The sequence below is a fragment of the Corvus kubaryi genome, unplaced genomic scaffold (assembly GCF_017639235.1).
Source record: "Corvus kubaryi isolate FWS band 111438036 unplaced genomic scaffold, C.kubaryi_AGA036_p1.0 37385, whole genome shotgun sequence".
Taxonomy (NCBI): Eukaryota; Metazoa; Chordata; class Aves; order Passeriformes; family Corvidae; genus Corvus; species Corvus kubaryi.
In genome coordinates this window covers 27,951,756-27,968,444 of record NW_024581127.1, presented here as the reverse complement: position 1 = coordinate 27,968,444, position 16,689 = coordinate 27,951,756, and the positions used below count along the sequence as shown (strand labels likewise).

The 16,689-nt window shown below is 38.5% G+C and overlaps 1 protein-coding gene across 5 annotated transcripts in view; it reads left to right on the top strand.

Moving 5' to 3' along the window:
* The window catches only part of ASAP1 (ArfGAP with SH3 domain, ankyrin repeat and PH domain 1), a 146,579-nt gene that overhangs the window by 60,603 nt on the left and 69,287 nt on the right, over positions 1-16,689 (top strand). For all 5 annotated transcript variants that reach the window (XM_042036548.1, XM_042036546.1, XM_042036547.1 and 2 more), the window contains one exon: positions 16,601-16,673. In XM_042036548.1, coding sequence (XP_041892482.1) covers positions 16,601-16,673 — 73 coding nt within the window. The remainder of the gene's footprint in view (positions 1-16,600; positions 16,674-16,689) is intronic.

Genomic DNA, 16,689 nt, shown 5'->3' with positions numbered 1-16,689 from the left:
TCCCCCTCCAAGCTCTCTCTCGTTTCCGGCGCTGGGACAGGTGGCTGCAGGGCCCGAGCAGGGCCCAGCGGGCCCGGCCAGGCCCTGCTCGGGCCAGGCCGGGCCGGGCCACGGCCATCCTGAAGCCATGGACCTGTTCCAGCCATGGAACCCCCCCCACTGCCTTGCCGTGGGCAGCTGGAGCGGCTCGGCTCTCCCCCCTCTCCACTGCGATAAGAAAAATTCAACATTCCAGCTGCAAAGCTGCAAGGCCGAGGTGAGATTAACCCTTTTATTGCTGTGAAGAGCTGAAAACCTGAGGGAAGAGAGAGAGGAGATGCTTAAAGCTGAAATTCTCTTGTGAAGCTATGATATATCAGAGTATCCTGTTGTAATTTCATGAAGATATGGGGGGGTGGAGTGTTCAACTCGTGAGCAAAAGCACCTGCGCTGAGATAGGCAGATGCTGACGCAGCTGTAATTTCATGAGAAGTTTGGACAGGGAGAGATGGACCAGATGAGGACTTTTGCTCCAAACGGGAAAGGAGAAAACCTCAGTCCGTAGAGATGAACCAGATGAGGACTTTTGCTCCAAATGGGAAAGGAGAAAACCTCAGTCCCTAGAGATGCTCCCAGAGATAGTCCTAACGATGAAGATGATGAAGACCCTTTGCTCCCAGGGAAGGAGAAGGGCCTCTGTTTTTGTTTCTGAACGGCTCAACCTTAAAATTATACCCCAAAAAACTTCAAGAGTGGACCCTCGAAAGCAGTTGCGGGAAAAGCTGCAAGTCGGGGGAAAGGACTCACACGCAGGCAGAGACACTCCTCTTCCTAAATGGACTGAACAATATTTGGAAGTGGGCGGCTGTCTCGTTGTGATACTGTTTTCATAGCATGAGCAAGAAGAGACTTCTCTTTCTAAATGGACTGAACAAGGTTATTATGGAAGTGGTAAACAGACTGAACATCTTAAGGGTTGTCTTTTCACATTGTCAGTGGGAGAAGGGAGGAAGGTGGGGGGAGGAGGAGAGTTCTGAAGGTGGTATAATTTTTTTTTTCCTCTTTTAGGTCTGTTAATAAACTTCTTTATATTCTTTCAAGTTTGGTGCCTGTTTTGCATTTCTCCTAATTCTTATCTCACAGCAGATAAACAGTAATGAGTATTTTGGACCAAACCACTACATTAGTTTAAAACATACTGTAAAATATGCAATGGAATTTTGAACAAATTGTGTATTTTGCTTTGAGTTTAATAATTTGATTTTGATGGAGCACATCAATATAATTTGTAGAACTGGAGTAATGTCTAAGGGTTATGTACAATTAAAAACCAAAATATATGATGTTTCATTGCTGTGGTGAACGTAATTGTTCAGTTAATTCCTTGCTGCTTAGTTACTGTTAAACCTTTCAGAAAATCTTCCCTCTTCTCTATGTAAATAACTTTTGGGGCATTTCCAATGATATCTGTTTCTCAGATCTGAAGAGCAAAAAATGTCTTAATTTTCTACAGGGCTTTTGTGGGCTTTTTATTTCCATCTTTTTACTGAGGTTTGTCTGGTATTGTGCATATATGGTTATCTGCTGGTGAATTCCTTCTTGTTACAGCTGACATAACAGAAATGCCATTAGTGAGGGGAAGAACAGCTGTGATGGTGTAGTCCAGGAGTTGATAAAAGCCCAGGAGCTTTTCTGACATTGCCAACAGTAGAGGATAAGAGAAGAGTGTAGGAAAAGGGCAGAGTTGTAGAGATACCTTTTCCAATATGACCTCCAGTAACATGAAGCTCAGGATATGTCAGAATGAAGATATTAAATTTATATTTAAAGGCCATACTGAATTTTTCTTCCATGACTTTACCCATTTTGTCTTCTATTTTTCAAAGTATGCATAATTTTTGAATTCACAAGGAGTTCCACAGCTCACCCTATGTGATACAAAGCAATATACCTTTTTTTTTTTTCTTAATTTGCTGCCTGCTGGTTTGTTTAAAGTCCTCTGCCCTTTATGTTAGAACAGACTGTGTTCAGCCATTGGATATCCACCCCACTTTGCCATTTGGGATTTTTATAGACCTCTGAGGCCAGGCAGGGTGCTTGGCCTCTGTCTTGCCATGTGCTCCTCTCTAGAGATGGAGTTTGTGCCTGCTGTGGCTGCTCTGCAGAGATCTGAAGGGCTATACTTACTGTCTTGGGTAAGAAAGAGGAATAGGTGAGACTTTTGAAGGAGCTGCTCTGTGAAAGGAAATTCAAGGTGAAGTATTTCTAGAAAAGCTACTGTCAATTTCCCACAACTTCTGTTGCACCACTTAGTGTTTGTTGTCTGTTTAGTGCTCTATTGAGGCCAGCATCTGGCCTCCAGAACTAAACTCCCCGTTATTAAATACCACCTTTCTCTGAGCAAGAAGTGTGCTGAGAGGAAGTGCTGTCTGCTTGGAGTGATGTCTGGTGTAGCAGATAAATGATCTTATAAAAGCAGCAGGAGGTATTTAAACCAGGTTACCAGACAGTTAATAATACAGAACACTGGAAGTTGCATAAAGTGCTTTTCAGATTTTGCTCCATTGATATTGTCAAGTGCAGTAACTCTGTAGCTGCAAATGTAAAACTTTAGACCATCCTTCAGCCATGGTTTATGCACTTGTGAAAATCATGAGAAATGGCGTAAGGAACAGCAGTGAGTTACTGTAGTTTAAATAGTTGACTGAATTTCTGAAAGGTAGAACCATTTTAAAATCAAGAGAAACAATATGAGATTTAAACAGGAAATCTATAGACAGAGTCACCCCTGCTTGGTGAAGGAGAAGCTGGAATTCAACCTCTGTGTGCATGGATATTGCTGCCTTCTGGCAGAGTTGTTTTCTAAGCATTCTAGTTTTACAGTCTCATAGTGTATCTTCACAGATTAAAAGTAGGTGGATTGCAAGGGATGCGGCTCAGATGGAATGGATCTTTATGTAGTTGAAATATGAAATACAATCTGTCTTCTCGGATCACACAGCAATTTTCACGGAGTCCCAAAATGGGTAAGGTTGGAAGGGACCACAGTGGGTCTTCTGGTCCAATGTCCCTGCTCAAGCAGGGTCATTCCAGAGCACACGGCACAGGATTGTGTCCAGAAGTTTCTTGAATATCTTTAGTGAGAGAGACTCCACACCCTCTCTGGACAATCTGTTCCAGTGTTCAGTCACCCAGACAGTAAGGAAGTTCTTCCTCATGTTCAGGTGGAACTTCCTGGGCATCAGTTTCTGCCCGCTGCCTCTTGTCCTATTGCTGGGCACCACTGACCAGAGCCTGGTCCATCTTCTGACACCTCCCTGCAGATACTGATAGACATTGATGAGGTCCCCTCTCTGTCACCTCTTTTTGAGGCTGAACAGGCCCAGCTCCCTCAGCGTTTCCTCGTAAGAGAGATGCTCCAGTCCCTTAATTATCTTTGTTTTCCTCCACTGGACACATTTCAGGAGCTCCACATCTGCCTTGTCCTGAGGAGCCCAGAACAGAGCACAGCACTCCAGGTGAGACCTCACCAGGGCTGAGCAGAGGGGCAGGATCACCTCCCTCAACCTGCTGGCAAGGGTCCTCCTGATGCACCTCAGGATACCTTTGGTCTTCTTGGCCACAAGAACACACTGATCTGTGTGTGCAAGTTTGTGCATCCATTGAAGGGGTTAAAGCCACCATGTGTGCAGTTGTGCATCCTCCTTTGCAATGGCCATAACGCACCAAAAAAAAGGCAACTTTAGTCTGATCTAAGTTCTTGACTTTGTGATCACTAGTGTGCTGGTACAAAGAAAGTAGTGGGAATGAGTGGTTGGAAGAGGGGAAACAAGAAAACCATGTTTTTAAGGTCCACTGAGGCAAATGATCACTCTAACTTTCCACTAAAACCTGCAGGGATGCCTGTTGTCCTGTTGCTTTCAATCATAAAATACCAGCTGGAATGTGAAATGCTATTGCTTTTAACCTTCATTCGTTTAACACTTTCATCTTTCCTGTCCAAATTTTCATTATATTACTCACCATTTTTTCTATACATTCATTCTGTGTTTCAAAGTGAATCTTCTAACCATACAGATATATTTGGTGTATATTGTGGGACATCTGTTGTATTTTCTGATATGTGAAGAAGTTGTTACTTCCTAAGGAAATGATGAAAAATCCATTTTCATTGATATGCCTCCACTGAATTAAATTACATTTGGAGGTATTAAATTTTTATTAAAAATACTATGAGGAAGCTGCAGAAATGTAAAAAGGAAGAAAGTGTCTTTCTGTCTCAGTAAAAGTGATCATGAAATGGTACTATATTTATTAGTGATAACATTGTGTCATGTCCCATAGTATCAAAATTTGAAGGTGTTTGTCAAGAGAATACACTGTTGCATAAATTCAGAAGTTTCTGTTGTGTTTACAGCTTCTTCTTTACAACTTTGTGAGAGCTATTGTGCTGTTACTTAATACTGCAGCCTATCAATCTCTTATTGTTCTAGTGTCTTTGTCTAGTTTTTATGTAAAATTATTCCTTGATTGTGGAAACTTCTTGATTGTCTTTAAGACTGATGTTGACTGAGGTTAATTTTATTTAAGCACTAGCTGCATCCATTAGATTTAGCTAATATAATATTTAGAGTGGGCTGAAATGAATAAATCGATTTTGAGAACCAAGGTAATTTTATGATAAATACTATATATTAATGGGTTTTAGTATTAGTCTTAATTTTGTGCTTTGGGTGGGGGAATTGTATAGTTAAAAGAAGAAAAAATATTAGACTAAAATGTGATTAACTTGGTTTCTGATTAAGTATACTTAAGTATGTAATTACTGGTCTTTTGGATGGATTTTAAATTATGGCATTACTTTGTCCTATGTTTAAGTGGAATCTATATGTTCTAGTTGCATACTATACAAGCATGAAAAACTACATGGTAATAATCAGCTTTGTCCATGCACTTTTGTTACCCTGTGGTAGCAATCCTGGTTTTCATTTGCTTTCCCACATTCCTTTCTCTATTATGAAACAAAAATTATATTCCTTATTTTAGAGAAGGCTATTGCCAACCTCTGTTCTTTTGAAGTGACATATATCGTCTTCATAGAATCATAGAATAATTTGGGTTGGAAGGGACCTTGAAGACCATCCAGTTCCAACTCTCTGCCCTGGGCAGAGACACTTTCCACTAAACCAGGTGGCTCAAATACCTTTCCGACCTGGCCTTGAAGACATTCAGGGATGGAGCACCCATAACCTCTCTGGGCAGCCTGATCCAGTGCCTCACCACCCTCACTGTAAAGAATTGCTTCCTAACATCCAAACTAATTCTACCCTCCTTCAGTTTAAAGCCATTCCCCCTCGTCCTTATCACTCCATGCCCTTATAGAAAGTCCCACTCCTGCTGTCTTGTAGCCCCTTTAGGTACTGGAAGGTACTATGTCACCCCAGAGCCTTCTCTTCCCCCACCTCTCTCAGCCTTCATCACTTAGACTGTTGTTTAGATAAAACAAAGATAAACACAGCAGAGTTTGGTACACAATTATTTTATAGTCATTGTGAGTGTCTAGTACAAGTGTTAGCAAAAGTGTTTTAAGCTTGAGGAAGAGAAGGATAATTGTGCATGGTCTTCTCCACCTCCACTGAACTTGAACCTTCTCCTTCAGGTCTTGCATATACGGGGAAATTGTGTTCTTTGACTAACTTTTGCTTTTGCATCTGTGGAGTTTGAATGCTTTTTGTCTGAGTATTTTAAAGAAAGTTGTTGCTAGTGTGATTTAGCTATGCTTAGGATCTTGGCTATAAATTATGTCCGAAGCTTAATATTATTAAAAACATTTACAGAATATTCTCCAAGGGCATCTGTTCTCTAATGCAGTAATAAAAGAGAAATAGCATGGGACTTTTTTACCAAACACAATACTAGGTTAAAAAATGTTGTGAAATAAGTAGCAGTTTGCTTGCAAAGTACTCATAATGTTTCCCAAAATTATGAATATTGCAGCTAGATTCTTCTAAGTTCCACTGTGGTTTTAAAACAATACCTTTACAATCAGCACTGTATTTAAAGTATGGGAGAGAAGGTGGAAGATTCTGTGTTGTCCCAATGACCTTGGCAGGTCATATACACAATTTGGGGAATTTAGGTTGCCTTTACACTGTAGGATTTCAGTGGTGTTAAAATATCCTCTTCTTGAACCCTTGATTGATTGCTGTAGCTTATACACTTGTACATGAGTCAGAAATTCTTTTCTATGCATAATCAGTTTGCAAGTGGTCATAACGTGTGCCAGCATCCCCAAAATAAACCCTAGAGAGTATAGTCAAACACAGGTCTTTGCTTTAGTTTCGATATCACTTCTCATCTCACTTCTTTTCACTTGTATATTGAGAAAGCAGATTTTACTCTGGTCTTAAGTTGTATATAAAATTTTTCTGGTAATTAAACATATATATCATTAAATTGTATGTATTACACACATCTATGGCTTGGTTTTTTCAGCCTATATTGCTTTTAGAGGTCTGTAGGTTTCCTGTACCGCAGTGAAGATGAGGTATACATCCTCATTTTCTACTATAAATTTATGCTATTTTTGCATGTGGATTGAAAGGCAATGTAGAAGAAAATAGAAGATTTTAGATGAGGCTTTTATTAAAGTACTGGACTTGACTATCCTGATTGTGGTGTTTCCTTTTCTGTAATTTTCCAACTAAATTATGTATGTCCAGAGAATATGTTTATATCAAAGAACATGACATTGAGATTAAAAAAAAAATATTGCTTCACATCTAAATTATGCTCTTGTGATTTTATTTTCCTTTTTTGAAGGGGGGACTCAAAGTCCCTCATTTATGCATTTTGTAATTCTCTAGTCTAGGCTAAGTAGAATTAGAATTAGATTAGAAACACAACTCCTACTGTATGGAGTAAAACTTCTCATTTCCATTTTTAAATTTATCTTAAAACAGAAAAAAAAATGAATATATGCTTATTTTCTAGATTGGTTCTAGATGTGCTTTTATTTTTCTTCCTGTTATTATCCCATAGTGTCATTCTGTGTTATACCCTGTAATGAGGATTGATTGTAAGATGATAGCACTTAGCTGGTTACCCAAATGTAGCTCTGAATTTCATAAGTGGTGGTGGTTGAACGTTTAACATGATGTAAGATGAAATCTTATTGAGTCTGCCATCATTGCAGTCTCCAATAGCAGAATAAAACTGAGCTCTAACAGTGTCCCATAATGCTGTAATAGTCTTCAAGGTCTGTGTTGTACTGGAAATCCTTTTTTTTTTTTTTTTTTTTTAATTAACCTAATGAAAGTCTTGAAATCTTCAGCTTTGAAAAAAATAGACACAATTTTAAATTTCTTTTTTGGGCACAAAAAAATATTCGTACATTAATATACTCACTTTTTTCTCTGAATGGAATAATTCTGAAATGGAATATTGCAGTCATCCATCAATGTATGCATTTAAATATTTCTTCAGGAGTTAGGAGGAGGAGGAGCATGAGTTGTTTCTGTTCTCAAGTAAGAGATCATTTCTGGTCCCTCACCTCAGCCAGGGCAATTTTTTTTTTTTTCTTGAAAGGATTTCTACTAGTAATAGTAATGGCTGGCAGAAGATCCTGACAATGCCACTTGGGATTGGAGTTTATGGAGCCATGAGGTTTGAGTGTGCTGTGTGCCTGCAGCACCACAGACAGGCTGCATTTATCCCCCTTTTGTCACTTTTGACTTTTGTAGCATTCACGGAAACTGTGTACAATATTTGAAGAGTTTTGCTGCCAGTAAGAATAACTAGTCCTGATCTAGTGCATCTTCCCTCCCTGAGCAGAAAATGCCTGTGAGTTACTGGGATAACGGCTTAAATGCAGAGCCTGCTGCAAAATATTTTGTGGCTTCAGAAAAAGAAGGAAAAGAGTTAACGGGACAAAAAATATTTTGTAGTATTTAACTCTGGTGCTGCAACTGAAGAGCTCTCCTGTTAGTGAAATTTACAGTCTGATATCATGGAGGAAGAAATTTTCCAGAGAATTCTGTGCTTTTTTCCAGTTCAAGTTGCTAAGAATCACATTTCTAATGACCCTATGTCTGTTAGCACATGTATGGAGTGTGATTATGTTTATGCTGTTTGTATATCATCTTCTCCTCACTTTGTTTCCTTTTGAAAGACCTTGCCTCAAATATTCACCATCTTCTGATGAGTTTATTGTTTGATTGTTCTCAAAAATAATCTTGTTCTATTTTTTTGTGTTTGTTAGTGTTTGGGTATGTCTCTCGCATATAAGCTTTTCAGATTAGATTTTTGTTAAATGAAAATGGCACTTCATACTGTGTTGGGTTTTTTAAATGACAAGAATCTTCAATGAATTATGCTGGAAAAAATGTTATTTTGTAGGGTAGTATTTGGTAGCCAATACTCACACCCAAATCAATGTATTTTCCCTGGCTTTTGTAAAAAGCATAAGGAGAGGTTCACAAGAACACAGTGAGAGAAAAGGCTTTTATTAGTTTAGGTTCATTCCCTTTGTGCTTTTAAAACAGTACTTAATAGATTGCTAATGTGGACAAGCAGGATCACCTCTGAGGAAAAAAGACTGATAGCATGCCATGACTTTCTAAAAAGTAGAGTGCAACAGCACTCATTGTTTTTAAACACAGGAACATTTGTATGTAGGAAGATTTTTTGGTTATATTCTGTGCAACCACTTGCTGATGCTATGCAGCCTTAATGCCGGCAAAAGCCGTGTGTGCAACCTGGGACATGTGTATGATGGCATCTTCGGGAGCTGCGGGCCTGGCTATGGGTGTGCTGGTTTCTGAGCTGGAGCCATGTTTTATCCCAGCAGTCATGCCAATGTGTTTATCCAGCACCTGGGGTAAGAAATAGGTGAAATTGTGCTGCAGTGATGTTTAAACTGGGAAGATTTTTTCACTGATTTTGCTGTTCTAGGTTTTCATACTATTCAGCTTTACTGCTACTAATTTAAGAAGGGGGTTTGTATGTAGTGAATGATAGCTGTTCTAGCAGTTGTAGCTAGTTCAAGGTGTGTTGTTGCCAGTGTAAAGGTAAGAATATTGTCACTAAGTAGTTGTGGATGCCCCATTGTGCCCAGAGAAGCTGTGGATGCCATATCCCTGGAAGTGTTCAATGCCAGGTTGGATGGGGCTTTGAGCAATCTGGTCTAGTGAAACGTGTCCCTGCCCTTGTCAGGAGCACTGGAACTAGATTATGTTTTCCAAACCATTCTCTGATATTTATCCCCAAGATTAGTTTCTACCCAGTGAAACTGGTTTAGAGCCTGTGGGGGAAATTTTTTATCTGTCACTGGATGGTTTCAAGTGTTGTCACTATTTGTGGGCTTTTCAGCATCTCCTACACAACAGAAATTAGAAAATAAATCTGATCGGTGTCATCAACATTCCTGGAAACAAATATCTTAGCTTATTTTTCAGATATCTCTAAATGTACCTTGTGCACAAAATGAGTTAAACTCAGAAGTATTGATGTAACTCAGCTGAGAACTTAAAGGAAGAAACTGCCCAAAATATTGTTACGCTTTCCCAGGTGTGTCAGAGCATGCACAAAATCCAACATCCAATCCATGTTCGTTAGAAAAAATGTGATGCTAACATCATTTTATGCAGAAGTAATCATACATAGATAGTGATTAGTGTCTACATTCTTGGTCTTGCAGAAAAGGCTGCTGGGTAGGAGTCTGGTTGCAAAGAAGGATCTAATTGTCAAAACACATTACAATTAGCAATACTGCACTTTTACAAGCAATATCTACTGTGCTTCCATTTGAGTAATACTTGGGGAATAATTAAGTGGCTAACATTTTTGCAGCTCTTTTAAGAGCCCACACAAATGAGCTGGCTCATCTATTCTGACCTTTACAGCTCTGGAGGTTTGTGTTTTTTGTCACATACGTGGAGTTTGGAGAGCGGCTGTTGCATTGCATCAGACCGTGTAGCTAAGAGCTGATATGAGGAAAGTTCAGCTGATGGGATCTATGTTAAGTTTTGGCATTATCTGAAAAAAAATTTTCTGGAAAAATGTATTTACTCAGTTTGATCACTGAATGCCCTTTTCATTAGGTTATGGTTAAAACACTCAAAGCTTGCAATTTTCAGAGAAAAGATAAGATTTTAAAAATAATGTTACCTTTTAATTGATCTTCTCTTGGGAGCAGCTAGTAAATGGCTGTGTATGAAATGATGCTGGCATCAGTTATTACAGTGATAAGTGCTTGTTGATGTGTTGTTTTGGTTTGCTTCCTCTCATTGGGACCCTTTTGGGTTTTTTTAAGTAATTCAGGAAAAGTTCAAACTGGACCTTTTTGTAGCCATCTTTTATACAAAGAGATTGTCTCTAGAAAATTCTTAACACTTTAACACCCCTATTTTTGTCATGTAGACATGTGCTGAGGCCAACAATTGGAAACAAGTTTCATTGTTCTGTTCATTCACTGGCAGGACCAGTATGAATTGAGTGGAGAAGGAAAGACAAGTAGTGTGGTTTGAGTCACTTCTCTGTGTTCAGAGTTAGGTGGGTTTGGTAGTCTACTCATATCTGAATGAGTGAGCTACTGGAGACCAACACTTGATGCTAATCTTCTCTTTTGGTTTTATTTCACGGTGGCAATTATAGGGGTTTGTGTTGTTGCAATTTCAGTGGCATGCAGTAACTTACTAGCTGTCTAGTCTGTGTTTATTGTATATCCAATTTTACTGTGAGGAAAGCTGATACTGCTTCTGAACAGCCATGACTTTGTAAGGTGCTATTGCTCTGCTTCATTCCATGGGTTCTGTAAATGGGACTTGAGCAAAGTGCAAGCATGTTTTGTAGTATAGACAGCAGTAATTTCTGTGCCAGGGTTAGAGAAGTGTGTAAATTGCTAAGTGAAAGATTTACTACTTTTAGTCCCTTGAAGCTAATAAATCATCCATGTGCATTCCATGAAATAATTATTCTTGTATCTGACAATACAGGCATGTGACTACCAAGCATTCATTACACCCATTTGTGTGTATAACCTCAAATATTTTTATATTTCACATGGATTATTTTTTTAATATAAGAAATTAATTTTTTAAAATACTTGGAGGGAGGGTTTTTTGTGATGAGTACGTAGATTGTGCATGCTCTAATCACCTTCAAGGTTCTGTCATGGGTTTTTCTTGTGCAAAATGTTGTAATGGTTTAAAACATTTCTTCTCTGCTATATATTTTTGTGGGTGGGTTCTGGTGGCAGTAAGATATGGAATCTTTTAGGGCAAAACTCCTGCAAATGGTGTGAAATTCTAAATTTCCTCTGATATAAGAATGAGCAGTTTGTTCCAGTTGGAAAATGCATCTCCTTTGGATAATAATCTACTTGAAGGGATTAATAATATTCAATAATATATACTGACATATTAATGCGATGGTCAGTGTCTTGAACCACTTTTGTCTTTTATTATTGTAAGGCTGGAACAGAAATTAGCAGGTTTTTTACCCCTCTTTAAATTGTAAAGGTTTGTGAGGTACACAAGATATATTTGATGTTTTAGTAGCTCTAGTGGGCTCAAGGAGCAGTAGCATCCTTTGTGCAAATGTATGCCTCTGGGTTGGTGCTGATTTCTAGAAAAGCTAAATTTAATATGCATAAAAAGAATTTTTGTGATTGGTTTCTGGACAGTAGTTTTGTGTTAATCTAGAAAGAAAGGTTTATGTGCTTTTTAAACCATGATTTTCATGTGTAGTAGCAATAAGCACCTCACATACTCAGAAGTATGATTATAGTATGCAGACTTTTGTGTACAAACACATCAGGACAAATATAGAATCACAGAATGGCTTGGGTTGGAAGGGACCTTAAAGATCCTCCAGTTCCAACCCCCCTGCCATGGGCAAGGATACCAGCCAATACACTCTAATATATATTAGTATTTGTGCACACACATGCACATGAATATATACATATCTATACAGCATAAAAGGATACAAGGTTTTAAAGAAACAATTAGTGGTCTATCTAGATGTGGACCTGCCAGTTTTTACTACTTCAGAGATAGATAGCAAACCAGAATCTATCACTTTCCACACTGCACTGTAGTATAATTTCTGGTTTAAAATTTAGAAGCTATTAAAACAGAACATGGTCCCAAAATAGAAATACCTTTCACTGAGAAGAGATCAAGCTCTTCAGGGTTGAGGAGAGGGAAGAGCAGTATCTGTCTGTGTGAGCAGCAGTGGAAAATGTCTAGCAGAGAGGACTGGTGTGGGTTAGGGAATGTCAGCATATAGGTCTTCTGACCCAGCTCTGCTCTGTGTGCTGTGTTAGGCTGGTAAAAGTGCATGTGCAGCTCCTCAGTGATCTACATCAGTGAAATGATCCACATCAGTGAAATGATCCACTGGGGGGACTTACCACCCCAAAATGTATTTGGTTTTATAGCCTCAAGTGGACAAGTTTTCCATTCACTAGTATGAATAGCTACCAATAAATGTACATCTTGGGAGGGAGGATGCTGCAAGAAGTACCTTCTCTGAATGTGAAATGGTATCTGTAAGTACAAATGTCTATCAGTGTGTACTGCACTGATGGAAGGTGAGCTGAATCCATAGTGCTCAAAAGGAGCCCCTGGCTTTCACGGGACTATTGACTCCACAGCAGCTCCTGAGCTGGATCGTGGTGTAGCCAACTGAGTGCTCTGGGATGAGGGAGCAGAGATGCTGCTTTCTTCACCAGTGCAGATTTGAACCAGGTTGGTGATTTGAAATGGCTGGCTAGGTTCAAAGTAGCCATATTTTAGCAGAAAGGAGAAATTATATCTGGGGAATATATATGGGGAATTCCACACTGATTAGTTAGAAGAACTGCTGCTGAATGATCAGGAGATTTTCTTCTTGAGCATAAGCTTCAATATAAGGGAATGTAGCAACTGGAAACCTCAACAGGGCATGTGCCAGAGAATCTGCTGAGAATGAGGAGCAAGGACCTTTCCTTGCTTCATTTTATTTAAGCAGATTAAATGTGGTGGATGTTTTGTGTTCTTTCTCCTTTTTCCCCTTCATTTCTCTCTCTGGGTTTTGGGGTTTTTTTGGTTGGTTTTTTTTGTTTGTTTGTTTGGGTTTTTTTTTGTTTTGTTTTTTTTTTTTGTGGTGGTGGTGGTTTTTTTGGTTTTTTGTTTTGTTTTGTTTCTTGGGCTTTTTTTTGGTGAACACTGATTTTACATTATTTTGAGCTTGTCTCCAGAATGACCATTTTCAAGAATAAAGCTTTGGTCAGCTAATAAGGTAGCAAATTTGTGGTGCAGGTATCTTTAGTAAATGATTTGTCCTTCCAAAATGTGTGAGAGAGTAAGAAAATGTTCTTCTGTGGAACTTATAAAGGCCTCCTGCAAGATGGTATCATGGAAATGAAGAAAGAAGCATTTGCCAGGGGTGGGTGGTGGTAAGGAGAGTTTAGTAGGTAGGAAGGAGTGCCACTAAATACCTAGAGATTGTCACAGAGACCCCTTGGTTCTCTAAGACATTGCGATATTCAATAATATATATGTATGCCACTTTTAATGGAAGATCAGATTTTGTGTCTTCTATGATAGGCAGTTAAAATATTTAGTATTCTAAATACTCAAAATTAAAATTAATGGATACTGCAAAAGCTTGTTTTTCCCTAACTAGGGAAAGCAAGGCTGTTCCTGTCTGATTTAACATGCTGAGAAGGTAATATTACTCTGGAATAATAATTGAATTGAGCATTGAGTGCAGATTATTTCCTTTGCAGCAGAGTGCAGCTAAAAATTATCAGCAAAAGACATCTAAAAGGAGTGTATTAAGTTTGGAAACAAACTATTTCCATTTATATAAAACAAACAAAACAAAAACAACCAACCAAAAAGCCTCAACACCCAAAAGCACCCAAGCAACCCTAGATAACAGGTTTTGTGTACCTGCTATGTAAGTGTGTTTTATTTATAGTTTTGGACTATGAAGAAGTAGTTCACATAAATATCATATTTGCAAATATAAAAATACAAAATTGGCCTGTGATGTCATTCTGACTCAGATCACTGGCACCTTTAGGCTGTGGATGTCATCTTTGTATATTGCTTTGCTCAGTGATTTGTCTTATAAAATAATGAATGTTCCCTTTCCTCCTGCTCTCACATTAGTGATTAAATCTAATTCAATAGCAAATTCAATTTGGAAGATTTTTCTAATCTGCTTGTCATAGTCTTTTAGATTGATAACTTTAGGAAAAAGTTTGCTGGAGTTTTTATTTTTGTTTCTTTCTCCTGCGTGTCCAGTTTGCTTCAACACTAGACCTGAGGATAAAGTTTTATCTCTCCATCTCATCAATGTTAACCATTGTCTTTCTTTCAAAATATTGGTTTCAAATTCTTATCCCGTGTTCAAACTCTCAGTAGACAAGTGAGTCATTATTTTTTTCTGGTCATTGAAGGTGGAGAGAGCTTCAGTAGAAATGTATGATAGCAACTGCCTGACATAGCAGGCAGGCAGAAGCAAAAGCTTTTGACAGCATTTGCAGAGGAATCAAAGGGAAGCACTTGCTGTGCACTGTCTTGGAAAGGAACACTGAGTTCCCAATATTTTATTACATTTAAAAATGGTAACTTTTCCTGGCAAGATGTAAGTTAAGTCAAACCCACTATTTTACTGGGGAGCAAAAGAAGTAATGATGTTTGCAGTTCTTAATGTTTTAATCCATTGTTCTGCTGTAAATGAAAAAAAGCCCAGAGATAAATAACATCAGAATGAATTTATATAGCTTTTGTGGTTCCAAATGTTTTCGTTTTAGCTGCCACAGGAGTGGTTGTGTGATTTGAGAAAGTGGTTGTTTCCAGTTAAGGAACAGAAACACTCAATTTTATTTTGTTACAGATTATCATGTATTGTTCAGCTATAACATTTTTATATGGTTAAAATTGGGCCACTCCAAAATAGAACTATTATATATTAATTGCTTTCTCTCTGTATGAATCTCTAAGTGTTCGCACACAGGAACATCAGTGTTTGGAACTTACTTGTGAGAGGTACCCTCACATTTAATCATCTTTAATGTTTAGCACTCTAGCTTACTTGGAGCTCCTGATGTAGATTTTTGGAACTTCTTAATGCCCAGTGCAATGTTCTTCAATTGTAAAATCATAGAATGGCTTGGATTGGAAGGAAAACTAAATATCATCTAGTTCCTAGCCTGCTGCCATGGCCACAGACACCTTCCAGCAGACCAAGTTGCCCAAAGCCCCATCCAGCCTGGCCTTGATCACTTCTAGGAGCATCCACAGCTTCTCTGGGTAACCTGTTCGAGTGCCTCACCACCCTCACAGTAAAGAATCTCTACCTAATGTCTAATTTCAACCTACTTTCAGTTTCAAGCCATTCCCCCTTCTCGTCTCCATGCCCTTGCAAAAACTCCCTTTCCAGCTCTCTTGCAGACCCCCTTTTTCAGGTACTGGAAGGTGCTGTGAGGTTTTCTAAGGCTTTCACTGTCAGAACCATCTCAGTTTCGACAGTGAACGGTCTGCTTATGGGGCGGGCTTTCACTCAGTGTTGCTGGTGATGTCCCTCTGTGAGGACACACACACTGCTGTAGGAGTAGCTGATGTTCTCCCTTGTTTTGCCAGTCTTCAGACCCCTAGGAGCCCCAGAGTTTAAGCTTTTCGGATAACATGGCTGTGCAAGGGTCTCTGCAGCGTGAATGGTGTTGTCTCTACCAGCTCCCATGCTCAGTTGGGCTGCTGTCCTGACAGTGGTTCTGAGTGCAAGTTCTCCAATCTCCAGTGATTTGAAAGTGAATATAATATGGCAAACGCTGCCAGCTTCATTAAAACTTGGAATTATTGATCTGACTTTACCTAGGTGATGGGAAATTGCCTGTGATCTAAATGGGGAAAAAATATAGCAAACTATTTAAGCATTTCTATGCATGATTAGAAATCTAATCCTCAATTCATCATTACTTAGTAACATTTTGTCCTGGATTTTGGAGCTATTGCAAGAAATTTTAAATTCTTAAAGATGTAATATTGAAAATTCATATTTGAATATTATTATTATAAATATTCTTTCAGTCACATTACGTTGCACAAAATCAGATATTATTCTTTTATTTTGATTTGCTACTTTTCATCTGCTGTACTTTTGTTATGTTGTGGAATTTGGTACAAGAGGTTAGTGTGATAATCTGTGTCTGTAGTTAAACACTTACTGTGGGAGAACCACAGATGTTAACAAGCAATTTAGTTGTAGTGGAAACTATAGGACTAGTGTAGAAGCATCTGCTATTTCTTGTTGTTCTAGGTTTATTTTCCAAAATATAATGCAATTTGAATAAATGCTTTGTCCTTTGCAAAACTTAAATAGTGTTTTTCTTCTAGCACTGTCAGTACTGCTCTACTCTGTTGTCAGAGCATTTTCAGTTCAATTCTTTAATTCATCTTGAAGGGGTTGAAAGACCCCAGACCTTCCCACAGGCTGAATCAGTTGTACCTGCAGCTTTTTCCAGCCTGTGAAACTCCTTATTTTGTGGGTTTCTTTTTATTTGTTAGTATATTCTGGCAATCAGTGAAGTAAATATTTAAAGTTTGTTTATTTCTTGCTATTCTAGGCATTGGATCAAGACAGAACTGCACTACAGAAGGTGAAAAAATCTGTGAAAGCAATATATAGTTCGGGGCAAGGTAAGACATTGTTTTC